Here is an 18,624-nt window from a genome sequence, read left to right as displayed (position 1 = left end):
CCAGTGTTGCCCGCCGTCGACAGTCAGGCGGAACCGCCGGAGAAGAAGCCGCCGCAGCCGCCGCCCACGCAAACCACGGCACAGGACGCGATCGAGGTGCGACGCTCTTTTCAATTCATCATTATCATAACTGCCATAGGACGACTACACTGTTGAACGTAGGCCTTCACTATATAGTGCTCTGCTAGCGGTACACCCCGAAATTCAGTAACCTGCAAATGGTGTTAAAAGCATGAAAATCGGAATTATAGATTAATCGTTATATACTATCGATGTAAATATCCCGTTATTTTGTTACTAATAAATACGTCATGATTTTATTACGTCATCTTTTTTTTGTATGGGAAAAAAATGTATTGGTCTGAAACCTATCGTGTGTGGTATTTAATTAAAAATGGCTTACTAAACCGATTCTAAAAATATATCACATCATTATATTTCAGTAACTTGTTTTAAATTAAAATAAATATTATTTTTAAGACCAAGTTTGGGCTCCTCCAGATACGATACGGTTGAGTCATTATTTGTAAAATATACCCAAAATGGAATGAAATGGAAATACCCATTCTGGCAAAACAGAATAAGTGCAAATTTAAAAAAAAAAGTTACATACATAGGCATACTCAATGTTTTCTGCTTTATTTATCTAGCAAAACCGTATAAAAAATAAATATTGTGCACTTATCCGGTTCTGCCAGAATACCCTCGATATGTAATAGCCTCATAATCAACCCCAAGATAGCAATTTTGAAATATATTTACATTTCGTTTTTTTTTATCAATTTGCCGCTCCCTGACGTGCCTTCACTTATCTTGCTCTGCTAGCGGTACACCGGCGGTGCACTCAGTCACTCACGCGCTAAATGTAAAATTTCAAAATTGCTTTTTGGGGTTAGATACGAGGCTATTGACACATATTTAGGTATATTTAAAAATAATGATTATGCCGCATTATATCTGGAGGAGCCCAAACTTGGTATGTTTTGAAAATGATTTTTATTTTTATTTAAAACAAGTGACTGAAATATAATGATGCGATATATTTTTAGGATCGCCTTAGTAATCCCTTTCATTAGATATCACACACGGTAGGTTTCCGAAAAAAAAACTCCTCTGTTTTTTTGTTTTTTTTTCGTATTTGGCCTAAAGATCAATCGTTCCGATTTTTATGCTTTTAACACCGTTTGCGGCTTTTTTGGCGTACCGTTAGCACTAATAGCCTTCCAATTGCATCGGCTGGAAGCTGCCTACATCCACCGTGATCCTACGCTGCGCTTGCCGATCCACGGACTCCATTCAAGAACTTTTCGGCCCTAACGGCCATCTGTTCTGCTTCTCCGTGATTTATCAGATTTACACAGTGTCCAATAAGTTCGAATACAAATCTTTTTGCACTAACCCTATAGGTACCTACGGACTACAATAGCTATCATATTCTTATTTTAATCCTACTACATAATAGTAAAATATGCTAAAGTTTGTGAGTGAGTATGTTTGTTAACGTAAGTATAGCTGGACATCTGGAATAAAACATAGCTTCCGGTTTATCCCAATACTTCCACGGGATAGGTATAAAATCTCGAAATGACAACCGTTGAGCTTTAATGCAACGTCAATGTTATTTTTGGGAATTCCAACGGGAATTATGTAAAATCCTAGAATCCCAGAAGAAATGATTGATGATTTTTACGGCCGGTTGCCACCTGACGCCAAGGCTGTCACCTGTCCTCGAGGTGCGAGCGCCGCCGTTGATGTTAGGGGTTCATTCGCTGCCGTCTTTTCTGCATGCCCCGGACTTGACACGCAGCACTGCCCGCGGCCTCCTCTCCGAATATGTCGGAGAAGCCCGGGGCAGGGGTTTGATACGGAGTACCCTTCTCCGGCCTTGTGGTCCGCGGGAGGTATTTTATTTCCCTCCTACCCTATGGAGGTGTTACCCTCCATCGAGCATTCCCCTATCCGCCACCTGGGGACGCGTCCTCTAGGGAATCAGGCTACCCCGAGGATATGTTTTTTTATAATCGTACATAAACATATGAAATTAAAAAATTAACAAGAATACAAAAATAACTAACCTAAAAGAACTTAACTAAATGTACATGTAATAAATTAATAATAATAATACCTATATATAAAACAAATTTAAATTAGTAAATCTCCCATCCTCTTCAGATTCTGAATCTGAATCTGAACCTTTAGAGAGATGCGAGTCCCTATACTCTGCAATAATAATAGCTTGCTCTTCGTCCTCATCTCCGGACTCTTCATCTGACGAAGATTCAAATATCGCAGAGTCTTCAGACGTTGACTCTGCGTCAGTATTATCGTCCTAAAACAAAATATATATTACTGGCTAATGGATATAATCCTGATTTGTGAGAGGTAAAGAAGAGACGAGAATGCGCGATTTATCCAAATTTTACATTCTATGTTTACCGCAGACAGTAAGTAGAGAAGGAGAAATAATCGCTAAAATTTATATTTTCTAGAAGAAAACTTACAGAAACAGAGTCCACTTCATCCATTGCCACTGCATCATCCACGATCACAACGTCATCGTCATCCGAGGGTCGTATCATAACTTGCAGCGGGACAAGGACAACCGGGTTCTGTTGAAATAGACAAACAAACAATTGTTAGATACATATATAAATGTGGGTAAGAGGTTCTAGATCTGTACCAATCATAGTTATTAAAATAGATACGCGGGACACTCACAGGATGTGATTCAAACCAATCCGTAAGCGAGCAAGGGTGAGTTGCCCCGTTTATCTTTTTAGGATTCCGTAGCCAAATTGGCAAAATGGAACCCTTATAGTTTCGCCATGTCTGTCTGTCTGTCCGTCCGCGGCTTTGCTCAGGGACTATCAATGCTAGAAAGCTGTAATTTTGCACGAATATATAATGTAAACTATGCCGACAAAATGGTACAATTTAAAATTAAAAACAAAAAATTTTGAATAAATATTTGCATGTCTCATAATTATTTTATTTCAAAGAGGTTTTTCAGTGTAAGTTTTTACGTATTTGTATTATTTCATAATAATTAATAATATTTGGATCAGTTGAACAGTTAGTTTGATATAACTTCGTGGAATAAAAAAAAAACGAATAACGTAGAATTTAAAATAATAATTCTGCCTCTAAAACAATATTCTGTGTAGGCTATGTATAGCCAAAACTTATAAAACCATGGTAAGAACTTACTTCCTCCTCCAGGTCTTCGATGTCTGTTACCTCACTATCCATTTCCATCTCACTCTCCCAGTCAAACAAATCTGATTCCGACATCTTCACTTTCACCACCAGAAAATATTCAACTTAAGTTAGGTACTAGAAGAAGGTTCAACCGAAACTAAACGATTCCAAAATTACCAGAGCTCCCCACCGCTTACCCCTCCACCCCGCACCACTCAAGATCCAGGTAAACAAGTAATTACTAAGTACATAGTACGAATAGAAATTAATTGCATGCAATTAGCGCAACCAGACAAGCAGGTACAATAACAATAGGTTTGGGTTAGTCAACTTAATGACCTTCATTGATAAAAAGCAGGAAAATTACTAATTATTATGGCACAAACGATTAGCAATACCTATGGAACGTGGGTAAATGGGCACTTTTAACAATCTATTTGAATTAAATATTACGGTTTCTTTATTATTAACGACTGTTCGTGTTTTGTGTAATTTGTTGTTGCGACTTTCGTTTTTTCGTTCTTCAGGAGTAAGTTTTAAACATCTGAATATTTTACTATAATATATCCAACTAATCCCACTCATATTATGTATGCGAAAGTTTGTAAGTCTGTTTGTTAGTTACTTGATCACGTCTAAACTGCTGAACCTATTGAAACTTTATTGAAATGAAATTCGGTATACAGATAGTCTGCGTCCCGGGGAAGGACATAGGATAGTTTATATCCCGGAAAATTGCATAGTTCCTTGTTGACACCAAGAAGAAGAATGTTCCTAGGTTTCAGAGCTCGCCATCGATGATGGTGTGGGGTGCAGTTTGTAGGCGGGGTAACCTACCTTTAGTATTTATCGATATCGATTTGGCGCCGATAAAGAAGATAAATCCGAGATTTTGAAGAAAACTATTGCCCCAAATTTGGAAAGTATGTTTGGGAATGAATATTATGTTTTCCAACAAGACGGAGCTCCTTTATACACAGCAAACCCTGTTCAAGCTTGGTTTCAGGCTGATTTGCCTGATTTTTTGCCGAAACATGAATGGCCACCCAGTTCTCCAGACTTAAACGTATTCAATTATTTCGTATGGTCCTACATAATTTCAAAACTACAAAATTATACATATATAATCGCAAACCTGGATAATTTAAAAAAGGTTATCAAGCACATTTAAGACGAAATGCCAATGGAAGCTATGCGTGCCGCGTGTGTGAGCTGGTAAAAAAAGTTAAAGGTGGAGTTATCCTGAAATATTTATTGTGAATGCGAAAGTGTGTGTGTTTGTGTATTTGTATGTTTGTCCGTCTTTCACGTCGAAATGGAGCGACGGATCGATGTGATTTTTGGCATAAAGATAGTTTATGGGCCAGAGAGTGATATAGGCTACTTTTTATCCCGGAAAAATGCACAGTTCCCGAGGAAACAGCGCGCGATAGCCGAATTCCACGCGGGCGAAGCCGCAGACAAAAGCTAGTATTGTATATACGTGTGGCATTAAAGATAAAGATAAAGATAATTTATTTGTCAAACATGAGAAAATATAAGAAAATATAGTTCTCAATTTTTTTTTTTTTTTTGACGTCTTCGATATTTTAATGGTAAATTTATTTAAGAATATAAACTTATAGAAAATACAATCATATACCTAAGAGCTAAATACTACTAAATAATAAATCTACTAGCTAACTTAAATAATATTTTTATGCTGTTATTGATTTAATTGATTTAAATGAAGAATGGTTGACCGTCAACAACATTTGCTCCAGGTGTGGTTATAGGAATTATGACCAGTGCGACGCCAATTTTGTTAACTGGCGAGAGGTTCAAGAATTATTTTGCCCTGAATGTACGTGTGAAATGTATATATCTAAATATTAAAAAAAAACTTCGTCATTTAGAGGAGCATTTTGTTGTGTTGTTTCGTTGTAACTCTGTGGTTTTAACATAATTTCGTTCGGGTCTACCGTAGACCTGCACGGGGGGGAAGGTATTGAAAGCTGTTTTGGTTTGTGAGTTGAAGTTATTAATCTTACTTTAATTAAATAATTTCTAGATAGTATTTAAAAGGTTACAAAAATGACAATTTGTAGTCGTCATTTTCGTGGTCAAGTTTTAATTATTTTTTTTTATATAGATATCGATTGTCTATTTCTGTTGATACCTGATTAATTAAATAATGCTTATTCGTTTTCTCATTATGATCGGATTTTCATTCAAATAGTACAATTATAAGATTTTAAAATAAACAAAATGTTCTTTTTCGTGGTCTCGGTGCTCATTTTTGTTACCGTTAAAATTGGATTTTTGCTTTTTTTAACCAAAATAAACTTTATCGATCTCTTATAATATAAAGCATCTTATCGGTACATATCCTTATGTTCAAAATAAAACAGACCACATCAAAATGTGTGTTTATATTTCTGTAACATTTATCTTACACCTCAAATAATTACCCATCTGTTCTGCTTCTCGGTGATTTATCAGATTTACACAGTGTCCAATAAGTTCGAATACAAATCTTTTTGCACTAACCCTATAGGTACCTACGGACTACAAGCTATCATATTCTTATTTTAATCCTACTACATAATAGTAAAATATGCGAAAGTTTGTGAGTGAGTATGTTTGTTAACGTAAGTATAGCTGGACATCTGGAATAAAACATAGCTTCCGGTTTTATCCCAATACTTCCACGGGATAGGGATAAAATCTCAAAATGACAACCGTTGAGCTTTAATGCAACGTCAATGTTATTTTTGGGAATTCCAACGGGAATTTTGTAAAATCCTAGAATCCCAGAAGAAATGATTGATGATTTTTACGGCCGGTTGCCACCTGACGCCAAGGCTGTCACCATCCTCGAGGTGCGAGCGCCGCCGTTGATGTTAGGGGTTCATTCGCTGCCGTGTTTTCTGCATGCCCCGGCCTTGGACACGCGGCACTGCCCGCGGCCTCCTCTCCGAATATGTCGGAGAAGCCCGGGGCAGGGGTTTGATACGGAGTATCCTTCTCCGGCCTTGTGGTCCGCGGGAGGTATTTTATTTCCCTCCTACCCTATGGAGGTGTTACCCTCCATCGAGCATTCCCCTATCCGCCACCTGGGGACGCGTCCTCTAGGGAATCAGGCTACCCCGAGGATATGTTTTTTTTATAATCGTACATAAACATATGAAATTAAAAAATAACAAGAATACAAAAATAACTAACCTAAAAGAACTTAACTAAATGTACATGTAATAAATTAATAATAATAATACCTATATATAAAACAAATTTAAATTAGTAAATCTCCCATCCTCTTCAGGTTCTGAATCTGAATCTGAACCTTTAGAGAGATGCGAGTCCCTATACTCTGCAATAATAATAGCTTGCTCTTCGTCCTCATCTCCGGACTCTTCATCTGATGAAGATTCAAATATCGCAGAGTCTTCAGACGTTGACTCTGCGTCAGTATTATAGTCCTAAAACAAAAAAAATATATGACTGGCTAATGAATAATATATCCTGATTTGTGAGAGGTAAAGAAGAGAGGAGAACGCGCGATTTATCCAAATTTTACATTCTATGTTTACCGCCGACAGTAAGTAGAGAAGGAGAAATAATCGCTAAAATTTATATTTTCTAGAAGAAAACTTACAGAAACAGAGTCCACTTCATCCATTGCCACTGCATCATCCACGATCACAACGTCATCGTCATCCGAGGATCGTATCATAACTTGCAGCGGGACAAGGACAACCGAGTTCTGTTGAAATAGACAAACAAACAATTGTTAGATACATATATAAATGTGGGTAAGAGGTTCTAGATCTGTACCAATCATAGTTATTAAAATAGATACGCGGGACTCTCACAGGATGTGGTTCAAACCAATCCGTAAGTGACCAAGAGTGAGTTGCCCCGTTTATCTTTTAGGGTTCCGTAGCCAAAATGGCAAAATGGAACCCTTATAGTTTCGCCATGTCCGTCTGTCTGTCTGTCCGTCCGCGGCTTTGCTCAGGGACTATCAATGCTAGAAAGCTGTAATTTTGCACGAATATATAATGTAAACTATGCCGACAAAATGGTACAATTTAAAATTAAAAACAAAAAATTGAATAAATATTTGCATGTGTCTCATAATTATTTTATTTCAAAGAAGGTTTTTCAGTGTAAGTTTTTTCGTATTTGTATTATTTCATAATAATTAATAATATTTGGAACAGTTGAACAGTTAGTTTGATATAACTTCGTGGAATAAAAAAAAAACGAATAACGTAGAATTTAAAATAATAATTCTGCCTCTAAAACAATATTCTGTGTAGGCTATGTATAGCCAAAACTTATAAAGCCATGGTAAGAACTTACTTCCTCCTCCAGGTCTTCGATGTCTGTTACCTCACTATCCATTTCCATCTCACTCTCCCAGTCAAACAAATCTGATACCGACATCTTCACTTTCACCACCAGAAAATATTCAACTTAAGTTAGGTACTAGAAGAAGGTTCAACCGAAACTAAACGATTCCAAAATTACCAGAGCTCCCCACCGCTTACCCCTCCACCCCGCACCACTCAAGATCCAGGTAAACAAGTAATTACTAAGTACATAGTACGAATAGAAATTAATTGCATGCAATTAGCGCAACCAGACAAGCAGGTACAATAACAATAGGTTTGGGTTAGTCAACTTAATGACCGTTAATAAGCTTTATTGATAAAAAGCAGGAAAATTACTAATTATTATGGCACAAACGATTAGCAATACCTATGGAACGTGGGTAAATGGGCACTTTTAACAATCTATTTGAATTAAATATTACGATTTCTTTATTATTAACGACTGTTCGTGTTTTGTGTAATTTGTTATTGCGACTTTCGTTTTTTCGTTCTTCAGGAGTAAGTTTTAAACATCTGAATATTTTTACTATAACATATCCAACTAATCCCACTCATATTATGTATGCGAAAGTCTGTTTGTTAGTTACTTGATCACGTCTAAACCGCTGAACCTATTGAAACTTTATTGAAATGAAATTCGGTATACAGATAGTCTGCGTCCCGGGGAAGGACATAGGATAGTTTATATCCCGGAAAATTGCATAGTTCCTTGTTGACACCAAGAAGAAGAATGTTCCTAGGTTTCAGAGCTCGCCATCGATGATGGTGTGGGGTGCAGTTTGTAGGCGGGGTAAATATTGCCACTTCAACAAGTTAATTCGCTTTTCGGTGATCCTCTTTTTAACCTCTTCACCGCCAGAGTCATCCAGTCTTGACAGACAATGGAATGCCTCACACGCCACGGTCAGTCGGTCGGTCGGTGTAAAGAGTGTACCAACTTAGTATAGAAGACTACGAGGCTTTCAATTCCGAGCATAATGCTTGAGTCTTTTAGAACGGGTCCATATCGGCTCGTATACTTATGGAAAGAAAGAAAGAATAAATTTATTTACCTTAATTCGGCACAACAAAAATAAATAAAATTACAGTTATAAAACAGTCAATCTTATATATTAGGTACCAAGAAAGAAAATAAAATAAACATTGTGCCGAAAGAAGTAAAAAGGGCCATGGGATACTCATTGCAGCGTATTGCTACAGCAAGCCGCAGCGCTGGTTTTCAGTATGAACTTAAAACTAAACAACACTAAACTTAAAAACTACTAGTAGTGCCGCAACGGCACGAACGTTAGAGGACGGCACTGATCATTAAAGATTAATAACAAAAAAAAACATTAAATGCAAGAGGAAAAAATGAAATAACAAAAACAACAACAAATAAAACAATCGCATTAAGTACCTAATACTAAAAGTTAAAATTGGCTACTAATCAGTAATCAATCACCAATGTTTGTATGGCAAGACTTGCAGAGTCGAATCGTTTAAATGCGATTAAACCCCACAAGCCGGCCAGCCGTTAATATTAAGATTTAAAATGGAACATTATCAATTTTATTGGTAAAAATTGTAATGCCGAGCAACTCTTACCACTGAGACACAAAATACTTCAATTAACCTATGCTATGACTAATAACTGTGATCAGTTCGGTCAAAGTCTAAGAACATTATCTTAACTGTGGTTCGGTTCACTATGTAAGGGCAAAGATATCGTCACGGCCAAAGTTGCAAAAATATGTATACACGGCCTTAATGTTAAGTGCATAAAGTCGTGTATACATATTTTTGTAACTGTGGCCGTGTCGATATCTTTGCCCTTAACTGAACCGTAATATTTTTTTTCTTATTAAATACGAACAGCAACGCAGACCACAAAAACAAAACCATACTGTTCATACATCAAAAACATAATTGGAATAAAATATAAGGAGTCCGAATGTAATGTTTGTCAGAACGATCGTTTGTCATAATTATTTTTCCCGGAATGCAATAATTGTTCAGAATTGTTTTAAAACAAACCTAACCTTACTTACTTATAGTTTTCTATAGAAGAAAATTCAGAAAACTGTAAGGTTTCAGTGGGAAAAAATTATGGCAAACGATGATTTGGACAAAAATTACGGTATGACTAGCGAAGAGTTGGCCAACGTTGGCGCTCCCTCCCATTTAGAACACTAGATCCACGGGGTATCCAATATTCTGTCATCAGTTAACCTATATATAACCTATGGCAACTTTGTTGGTCAATGTTAGATGTAATTGTTTATAATGTAAGTTTTATTGTACCGCTTGTGCCCAAATACATAAATAAATATCGTGTGGCGATGTTCCCAGGGCGCTGCGCCGGCGCCGCTGCCGGCCGCGAAGCCGGCGCCGCCGCGCTCGCTCGCGCGCGCTATCAACGACACCTTCCAGACGTTCACCGTGCCGGTCAACTCCTACCCTCGCACGCCCTACATCAAGAAGTGAGCGCCCTGGTTCTACCTTATTGGCCATTTTTTTTTTGGCATAATCTCTAATCCAGAGGTTCCCAAACTTATTTCGTCTAACGCACACTTTGAATATCAGTTATTTTGTAGCGAACCCCATTTTTTTTTCACCTTCAAAACCTCATTAACATACAGAGAGAGCAATAATAATGCAACTTTACAACACCTCACAGTTCCCCTCTAGGCCTCCAGCGCCCACAAGGGGGCGTTATCTCCCACTTTGGCAATGACTGCCCTAATCGCATAGTATCGTTTAACATAATTACATATCGCTATAACTCATATCGCATAGCTCCGTTTGTACGAAACTCATATCAGCATAATCTTGTTTGAATTGAACACAGTTCTAACCTACCTGACCTATTTTTCTGTTAGCAATTAGTCTTTGTGTGGGGTATTCTTGGAAAAATAGTGCGATGGTTTCGTTTGCGAAATTAAGTATGGGAAATGAGTCTCATGCGAAATTTTATTTATCTTATGGCGCGTTCATTTATACGAAGCTATATATTCTGTTAAAAGTTTTATGCGATACGTGTATGCTTAGTGAGTTCCGGGCAGAAAAGATTTTGCCAACCTACCTCAGATTGCGTGATAGATGTGAGGGACAGGTACAGGTACACAATATCCCGTTTCACAGCCGCCATTTTCATCTACCAGCCGAGCTGGCTCATCGTCAACGGTGTTAGCAACAGTTAGAGTCCTCATCAGACACCTTAAACTTGAGTCTTCTTGGAAAGACTCGGGCATATCTGCCAGTGCAGTGAATGTGTCCTGGTTGCGGTCGTGCGTCGCGGTCGCCCGTCGCGGTCGTCAAATTCGGAATGCAACTTTAATAGCCCTGTTTATTTGGTTGTTATTGTTAACAGAGTGAACCATAAGCTAGTGATGGACGAGGAACTGCTCCGAGGGCGCGCAGCTGCTAAGAAGGCGGGCAAGAGCACGCCAGACTTCTCGCTGCCCTACGTCCCAGGAGGTATGTGGAAATAACTTGCTGATGACATTCCTTTGTTTAATATGCTTATATATTATATATATTATGGTCATATATAGTAGTACTTTAGTTTATATTGTTTAAAGCACTGTATAGTAGCTTTGACCATTTTAACTCTTAAACTCACTCTTTGTCGGACCCTAACGTATTGCTCCTCTCCTCTCATCCACTCAAAGGTTGACTAATAGAGATCCCTTTAAGGGATAAGTCCGCCTTTGTACAAGTATCTCAAAGTTTGTCAATTGTATTTTGTTAATTTTTTTTTGTACAATAAAGAGTTTACATACATACATAACTTTACTGGCGCGGCCGAGAATATCATCTACATCCATCCGTCTATCATCATTCCGTGTTTATTTTTTATCTGCTTTGTAAATGTCACGAATAAATGTTTTTCATTCTTTCTTTCTTTCATCATGACATCCCAGCCTATTTACGTCCCACTGCTGTGCACAGGCCTCCTCTCAGAATAAGAGGGCTTGGGCCGTAGTTCCCACGCGGGCCCAGTGCGGATTGGGAACTTCACACATACCATTGAATTACTTCACAGGCGTGTGCAGGTTTCCTCACGATGTTTTCCTTCACCGTAAAGCTCGTGGTAAATTTCAAATGTAATTTCGCACATGAATTACATTACTTTCTTTCTTTACATGTAGGTACCTACCATAATTCTGGCAAATAAATTTTCGACAGTTCCTATTAACAGAGTCGGATCTGCAATTTGGCCATTTCGGGATTATTGCGCAAAAGTCAAATAAAATTGATTTTAGCGCAATTATCCAAAAATGGCGAAATTGCAGATCTGACTCTATTAATAGGGACCGACGAAATACTTATTACATTGCAAGCAACGACGCGGCGTAGTGTTTGTCGCAAACGAAACTAAGAAGTGTAAAATGTTCTTCTAAGTTGCTACACTCTTGATAAAGTTGTTGGTCGTGGTCGAGTAGCGAACCTTCATGGCAATTTTCTTTCGAAAATACATAGTGTAGTGGTTTCCCCTTGCTAGGAGCAAGGGTGTATTAAAACTATTTCCGTATTATAACTTTCGCTTAGGTATAAATGTTTGTTAGAAAATTATCCGTAATTAGCAGGTCTGTAAGTTTTTTTTTATTTGCAGCGAGCAACAGTCCCGTGAAGAAGGCAAAGAAGCCACACGCACAGCCCGTCACCGCCAACAAGTCTTGCGAGCACTGGGATTCCTTGGTAAGTTCCTCTCTACCTTATACACAGACATAGTGAAGAGTGCCATGTCATCAGGAATAGTGCCAATTTGCGTAACTACCATTGGATAACTCTGCGAATCAGACAAATTTAACAAATTTAAATTTTTTGTGCAAAATTCGTAGAAATATCTGTTTACATGTTGAATCATCTATTTCAACCTTCCTCTGTAAAACTACACGTAGAGCAGAGAACTGCTCGGTTTACGTACGGTAGATTTGCACTGTCCCTATATAAAATTGACAACAAATCGTGATGAACAGTATCTGCTATCGTTTTTACTGGCATATAAGTACCTATTATATAATTGAAGTGTTGCCATATCGGGATTTTTTTCTCATAGCGCGACTTCCTTAGTAGCATTTTCTTCCAATGTAAACCGTTGTTTTCCAGCGAAGCGGCGCCGACGTCACGTCCAGCGCACGCACCGCGACGAACCTGCCTTACATGCCGGCGTACATGTGACACGGACCCGGCTTCCTCGGGCCCCTGTACTACTGACACTGACTGACTGACTCATGGGATAGAAGGAAACGGTTGGAAAGGCCAATGTGGACAGATTAATGTGAAGTGACGCTGGCTGAAATATTTTGAAACAAGTTCGAATTAAGATGCTGATAAACATGAGTAGGTACCGTAAACTGCTACAACTTTGCCCCCTGGCCCCAACATTGCCTGATTCGATTTAGAGTCGATAACTTAGTACCTTTAGGTTTTAAAACTTTTATCCCCCCGTAATAATAATTCCCTTGTAGATAAAAGTTTAAAACCTATAAGAGTGCTAAGTTATCGACTCTAAATCAACTCAGGCAATGTAGGGGCCAGAGGGCAAAGTTGAAGCAGTTTACGGTATTCACTTGTAATTAGCATTTAGCGAGTGTTACATTACAGGTAAAAGCTCACAAAATAAATGGGAGCGTGTTAGCGAACATTCTAGCGACTATTCAAGTGAAACGATGGAAAATTTGCTTAGTGCTTTTTGCCGAACACCAGTCAAACAATAATAAAATTTTGACGAGCATTTACTAGAGCGTTCTCTAGAATAACCGATGTAAATGTTCGTAGCGATGTTTGGCTCTATGCTTGGCTATGCTCGTTCACTTTGACAAATTTAAAAAACCGGCCATGAGCGTGTCGGACACGCCCAAGATTGGGTTCTGTAGCCATTACGAAATATTACGAGATCACTGAATCGAATAATCGTCTGGAAACCCCCAATGGTTTTAAAAGACCTATTCAACGATACCTCTCACTATAGGGTTAGTCGAGAAAAAAAAACATCCTCACTTTACGTCTATGGGAGGTACCCTAAATTTTTTTTTGTTTTTTTATTTTACCACTTTGTCGTCGTGACTGATAGGTACATATGTATTATCATGCCAAATTACAGATTTCTAGAAGGTACTAACGGTCTCGGAGCTTAGCCGCGGACAGACAGACAAACAGACGGACAGACATGGCTAAACTTTAAGGGTTCCTAGTTGAACAAGAAACTAAATTACCGTGAGACTCACTCATATTAAATATATTGACCCGGATAACTCACGTCTTAAATCGAGTTTAGCTCGACATGTTCCGGGCTAATCCGTAGCCCTTCCTCTTAATGCTTAGTGGCAATGCGCGGGTTGCAGCAGCCGCCGGGTCGCGTTGCTCCTAAGAGGAAGGGCTACGGATTAGCCCGAAACATGCAACGAAACAAACTCGATTTAAGACGTGAGTTATCCGGGTCAATATTTTTAATAATGGTTCCTAGTTGACTACGGAACCCTTAAAACGGGGAATGTTCGATGCTCTGTTAGAAGTGAATGCTCAAGGTTATCAGCACCTTTAGGCGTGTCAATAAGCAGGGACTCAGATGCATTTGCGAAACAATAATACCATTAGGGCCCTTCCAATCATGTTCTTCTATTGCGCGGATAGACTACTGCCTCTTATTTCAACAACATGACATGTGACAATTCGTCATACTTTGGTAAAATCTTGTATCTCAAATCAATACGTCAATAAAGTTGGCCATCAAAATAATTTCACTCGGAAATATCGTATCACATAAAAGTAGTGACGATTGACTACGATATTTCGTAGTCGGCACAGTCACCACCGGACTGTACCGGCTATGAAATATCGTTGTCTTGTCAATTACAATTGTTGAGCCGTTTGCCTCTGTTCATTATCTAGCCGTGTAATACTAATCGGGTTTATTAATGACAATATCATATCACATAAAAGTAGTGACGATTGACTACGATATTTCGTAGTCGGCACAGTCACCACCGGACTATACCGGCTATGAATACTTATCGTTGTCTTGTCAATTACAATTGTTGAGCCGTTTGCCACTGTTCATTATCTAGCCGTGTAATACTAATCGGGTTTATTAATGAAAATATCATATCACATAAAAGTAGTGACGATTGACTACGATATTTCGTAGTCGGCACAGTCACCACCGGACTATACCGGCTATGAAATATCGTTGTCTTGTCAATTACAATTGTTGAGCCGTTTGCCACTGTTCATTATCTAGCCGTGTAATACTAATCGGTTTATTAATGACAATACCATATCATATAAAAGTAGTGACGATTGACTACGATATTTCGTAGTCGGCACAGTCACCACCGGACTGTACCGGCTATGAAATATCGTTGTCTTGTCAATTACAATTGTTGAGCCGTTTGCCACTGTTCATTATCTAGCCGTGTAATACTAATCGGGTTTATTAATGACAATATTTTCTACAGGTATGTATTAATCCGCTAAATTACGAACAGTGGCAAGTAATCCTGTGCCCTTAGTGTAAGTTTTCGGTTACAAAAGACGTCTCGATGGCGTTCGCGTTAAAATCTCAATTTATATGGAAACACGAACAGCGCCTCTAGCGGAACGTTTGCGATGTTATGTATATGTAAGGGCACAGTACAAAATACGTCTCGATCGCGTTTGCGTTAAAATCTCAATTTGTATGGAAACACGAACATCGCAAACGTTCCGCTAGAGGCGCTGTTCGTGTTTGCATACAAATTGAGATTTTAACGCGAACGCGATCGAGACGTACTTTGTAACCGAAAACTTACACTAAGGGCACTGTGTTGTAACAAAAGTGGATTAACGGTTACGGTGCTCAAAATGATCTACACACGACGCTATTGCAAAGGTAATAAGAGTGTTTAGATCATTTTGAACACAACAAATGCTTATCTATTTTTGTTGCTGGCTGTACTGTGTGTATCCAGTGAATAATGTTTTTCCATCGTATTTTGTCGGATATATTTGTATTTATCTTGCTAGTGGAGAAAGCAAGATAAATATAAACTTTACTGACGAAATAGGTACTATATAGAAAAACATTGTTTAACACATCTGTATTTATAAAAATATTCAAGTTACTTGAACCTTAGTTAGTTGAGCCGTGCAAAAAACCCGCGAATTTGTAAACGAAAACGCTTATCTGTGACGTGTAGCGAATGAAAGATATTGGAGACTAAAAATAGTTCTGGGCATATATGGGTTAAGAGGCCGTTTAATACATTCTAAGCATGTGACTTGAAGGTCCTGTGGGTAGACCACAGTCAACGCATTCGTACCGACTATCAGATCTGGCCCTATACGAAGGGCTAAATTCGAGCTTCGTATCTTGCCGTCCCGCTCACGCTAATATTATTTAATGCGAGAGTGAGGGGGACGGTACGATACCAACTTCGATTTCGAATTTCGTAGTAACCCCTTGAGACATTTCAGCAGCACTTGGCGACCGACAGTCAAAAAAACGCATGCATGTTCTGGATAATAATTCATTTTTCATCACACTTGCTCGTAAACAGTGTCGAAACATGCAGGCTACCTTGGTTGCAACCCCTCAAAAAAAAACCCTCGACCTTAATGTGCTTGTCATGAAACCCGTGGTCGATAAATGAGTCATTGCCCGTACTAATTTTATTGTCATGAAGCCCAAGGTTGGTAAATGAGTGTGATACTGCATGGCGTGCAGGAGCGCGCGCACGTCGGGCACATGCTGCGGGGGGTGGGGAGGGCGGCGCGGAGGCTGGCGCTGCCAAGAGTTTTTGAAAAAATATTAGTTTTTCTTTAACAAATATACAATTTTACTCGCAAATGTGATGAAAAACATTGTAATGTCGCACGGGCGGTACTAGAATTACGAACATCGACTCATTAAAGCCCTCAGTCTTTGACTTCAGGCTTCTAATAGACTCTCGTTCATAATTCCCTGTTTACCGCCCTTAAGACACAATGTACTATTAAAAACCTTGTACATGCGTTTTGGTATTGAATGCGTAACAATGGTTTGCATTATTTATTACAAAAAATATCATAAAACAGAATAAGCACTTGTACAGTGAAATAATCTTAATTGTGTACCAGGGTGGAACCTTTGTGCCACTGATTCCATATCGTTCAATGGTTAACTGGAATAGATCCCTTTAAGGGATAAGTTGGCCTTTGTACATCTCTTTCTCTTGTCAACTGTAATTTTAATATGTTTTATGTACAATAAAGAGTTACAATACCATACAATTGACATCCACACATGTCTCAAAGATGTCATAGCGTTATTTATTGTGAAAAGGTCCCATCCTGTTACGCGATTCAGTTTCCTTGACTGTACTTGGAATTGACACAGACTTATGCAGTTCTGCATATAGGCAATTATTATTGCCAACAAAAAAAGTGGAACTGAACTTAATTTATGAATTTAATTTGAAATGAAATGTTAAAATACCGGTTATGTTTACCTTTGATATATATGTTTTGGTGCATAAATAAATCAGAATTAAAATTTCATGCCATGTTAAAATGGTTCAATATTACAAGTTTAATGTGTCATTTTAGGCCAATTAAATGGAATGTCACTTTTATTAATCACAGAGTTCAAATTAATGTAGACAAGACACTCCAAATAATAAAAGTAAGAACAACGCAGCTATGAAACTTGCTAGTTTTATTTATTTTTGCAAAGAAATAAAAAATTACTAGCTATGTAACGTTCCAAACTAGTACGTAATGGCGGTATTATTTTCAAATTTATAGTTTTATCAATCCACGTAATTTTTCATTTAATTTTATACCTACCTATATAAGATCACAGACACGAACAAGGAACAATATTGTTTTAATTCTGATCTATTTACATGTAGCCATTATTTATACTAATGTGTCGTTTATTCGTTTCAATTTAGGTATTTTGGTTAAATTGTAACTCTATAAAATTAGGCCTATAAGACACTGCCAAAAGGGTTTTAGAATTATTTAATTTTGTTTGATATTTTGACGGATTTTCTGTAAGTAGATTGTTTCTAAAAATGATACGGAATGTGAATTTGTAAATATGTATAGTGTTACATTCTATTACTTACTTGGCGATTAATAAAGGCGCAAAATAAAGTAATATTACTGTTTTACTAAGTACCTACGAGTACATATATTAAATCATCTCCAAAGAAACTTAACTTCGTTCATTTCTTAAATATAGAAGAAAACAATCTGCTGTTAAGATATCATCATCATCATCATCATCATCATCAGCCCGAAGACGTCCACTGCTGGACAAAGGCCTCCCCCTTAGAACGCCACAATGAACGACAACTTGCCACTTGCATCCACCGGTTTCCCGCCACTCTCACGATGTCGTTAGTTCCACCTGGTGGAGCCTGCCAACGCTTCGTCTTCGTCTTTCGTATTAAGATATCGTTTCTGGGAATTATAAGGGTTCTTAGGGAGTGTTAGGGTTGAATTAAGGGTTGAGGGTAATGGTAAAAAATAAAACAATAGAATAATTGTCAATTTTTTATTCTAGTTGGCAGTTTAGAGTACAATATCATAGATCTATTGACTATCTACAAACGATAATGGCATATAGATCGTTAAGAATATTTATATAGATCTTAACTTGTATCAAAGCTGAGAACTCCGTATCTAATTTGAATTTCACTTTGGCTTTGTTAGAATCCGGATAAAAGCAATTTAAATAATACTGAAGCATCAGAAGTGGTAATTATCACAATAAATAACTAATTTAAATCTAAGGTTTGTTCTTACGCGGGAAAACGGTGCTAGAAATACAAGATGGCGTCAAATGTCTTATGATCAGAATAAAGACTAGAATAGACAGATGATAAGCTAGAAACGGCAACGAATACTGTAACTGATCTTGGTTGCAATTAATTAAAAGTGGTGAAGTAAATAATAATTGTTTCGCCATTTTGTAAGTCGTCGGAACTATTGTAACCCTAATTGTTATTATTGTTGGTATCACCATAGCTAGGTACGAGATCGAAAATCATATAAAACGTGATGACAATCTTCGGAACTTGGTTAATGTTATCATCCG

At 37.9% G+C, this 18,624-nt stretch overlaps 3 protein-coding genes across 3 annotated transcripts in view; 1 reads left to right on the top strand and 2 right to left on the bottom strand.

Annotated features, from left to right (window-relative positions):
- LOC141441257 (cyclin-dependent kinase-like 4) overlaps nt 1–17,684 on the top strand; it is a 26,459-nt gene extending 8,775 nt beyond the window's left edge. Inside the window, exons 6-10 of the mRNA XM_074105929.1 lie at nt 5–96; nt 9,906–10,036; nt 10,927–11,033; nt 12,172–12,257; nt 12,669–17,684. Coding sequence (XP_073962030.1) covers nt 5–96; nt 9,906–10,036; nt 10,927–11,033; nt 12,172–12,257; nt 12,669–12,740 — 488 coding nt within the window. The 3' untranslated portion in view covers nt 12,741–17,684. The remainder of the gene's footprint in view (nt 1–4; nt 97–9,905; nt 10,037–10,926; nt 11,034–12,171; nt 12,258–12,668) is intronic.
- On the bottom strand, nt 1,595–6,316 carry LOC141441100 (uncharacterized). Its single transcript, XM_074105749.1, has 3 exons — nt 3,208–6,316; nt 2,502–2,609; nt 1,595–2,329 (listed from the first exon to the last, which is right to left on the bottom strand). The coding sequence occupies exons 1-3, from the start codon at nt 3,289–3,291 to the stop codon at nt 2,126–2,128; spliced, it is 396 nt and encodes a 131-aa protein (XP_073961850.1). The 5' UTR covers nt 3,292–6,316; the 3' UTR covers nt 1,595–2,125.
- On the bottom strand, nt 6,415–9,173 carry LOC141441101 (uncharacterized). The gene is made up of 3 exons (XM_074105750.1): nt 7,543–9,173; nt 6,833–6,940; nt 6,415–6,656 (listed from the first exon to the last, which is right to left on the bottom strand). The coding sequence occupies exons 1-3, from the start codon at nt 7,624–7,626 to the stop codon at nt 6,453–6,455; spliced, it is 396 nt and encodes a 131-aa protein (XP_073961851.1). The 5' UTR covers nt 7,627–9,173; the 3' UTR covers nt 6,415–6,452.
- Nucleotides 17,685–18,624: the final 940 nt, after the last annotated feature.

Source organism: Choristoneura fumiferana, chromosome 23 (assembly GCF_025370935.1).
Source record: "Choristoneura fumiferana chromosome 23, NRCan_CFum_1, whole genome shotgun sequence".
Taxonomy (NCBI): domain Eukaryota; kingdom Metazoa; phylum Arthropoda; class Insecta; order Lepidoptera; family Tortricidae; genus Choristoneura; species Choristoneura fumiferana.
The sequence above is the reverse complement of the archived record's forward strand: the minus strand, read 5'-3'. Positions and strand labels throughout refer to the sequence as shown.

What these genes read in the sequence shown, in the direction of transcription:
- LOC141441100 (XM_074105749.1), bottom strand. Translation starts at nt 3,291, where the DNA reads ATGTCGGAATCAGATTTGTTTGACTGGGAGAGTGAGATGGAAATGGAT. An exon ending in TCGAAGACCTGGAGGAGGAA is followed by an intron (nt 2,610 to 3,207) that starts GTAAGTTCTTAC and finishes CTATTTCAACAG; the next exon opens with AACCCGGTTGTCCTTGTCCC. An exon ending in ATGAAGTGGACTCTGTTTCT is followed by an intron (nt 2,330 to 2,501) that starts GTAAGTTTTCTT and finishes ATTTTGTTTTAG; the next exon opens with GACGATAATACTGACGCAGA.
- LOC141441101 (XM_074105750.1), bottom strand. Translation starts at nt 7,626, where the DNA reads ATGTCGGTATCAGATTTGTTTGACTGGGAGAGTGAGATGGAAATGGAT. An exon ending in TCGAAGACCTGGAGGAGGAA is followed by an intron (nt 6,941 to 7,542) that starts GTAAGTTCTTAC and finishes CTATTTCAACAG; the next exon opens with AACTCGGTTGTCCTTGTCCC. An exon ending in ATGAAGTGGACTCTGTTTCT is followed by an intron (nt 6,657 to 6,832) that starts GTAAGTTTTCTT and finishes TTTTTGTTTTAG; the next exon opens with GACTATAATACTGACGCAGA.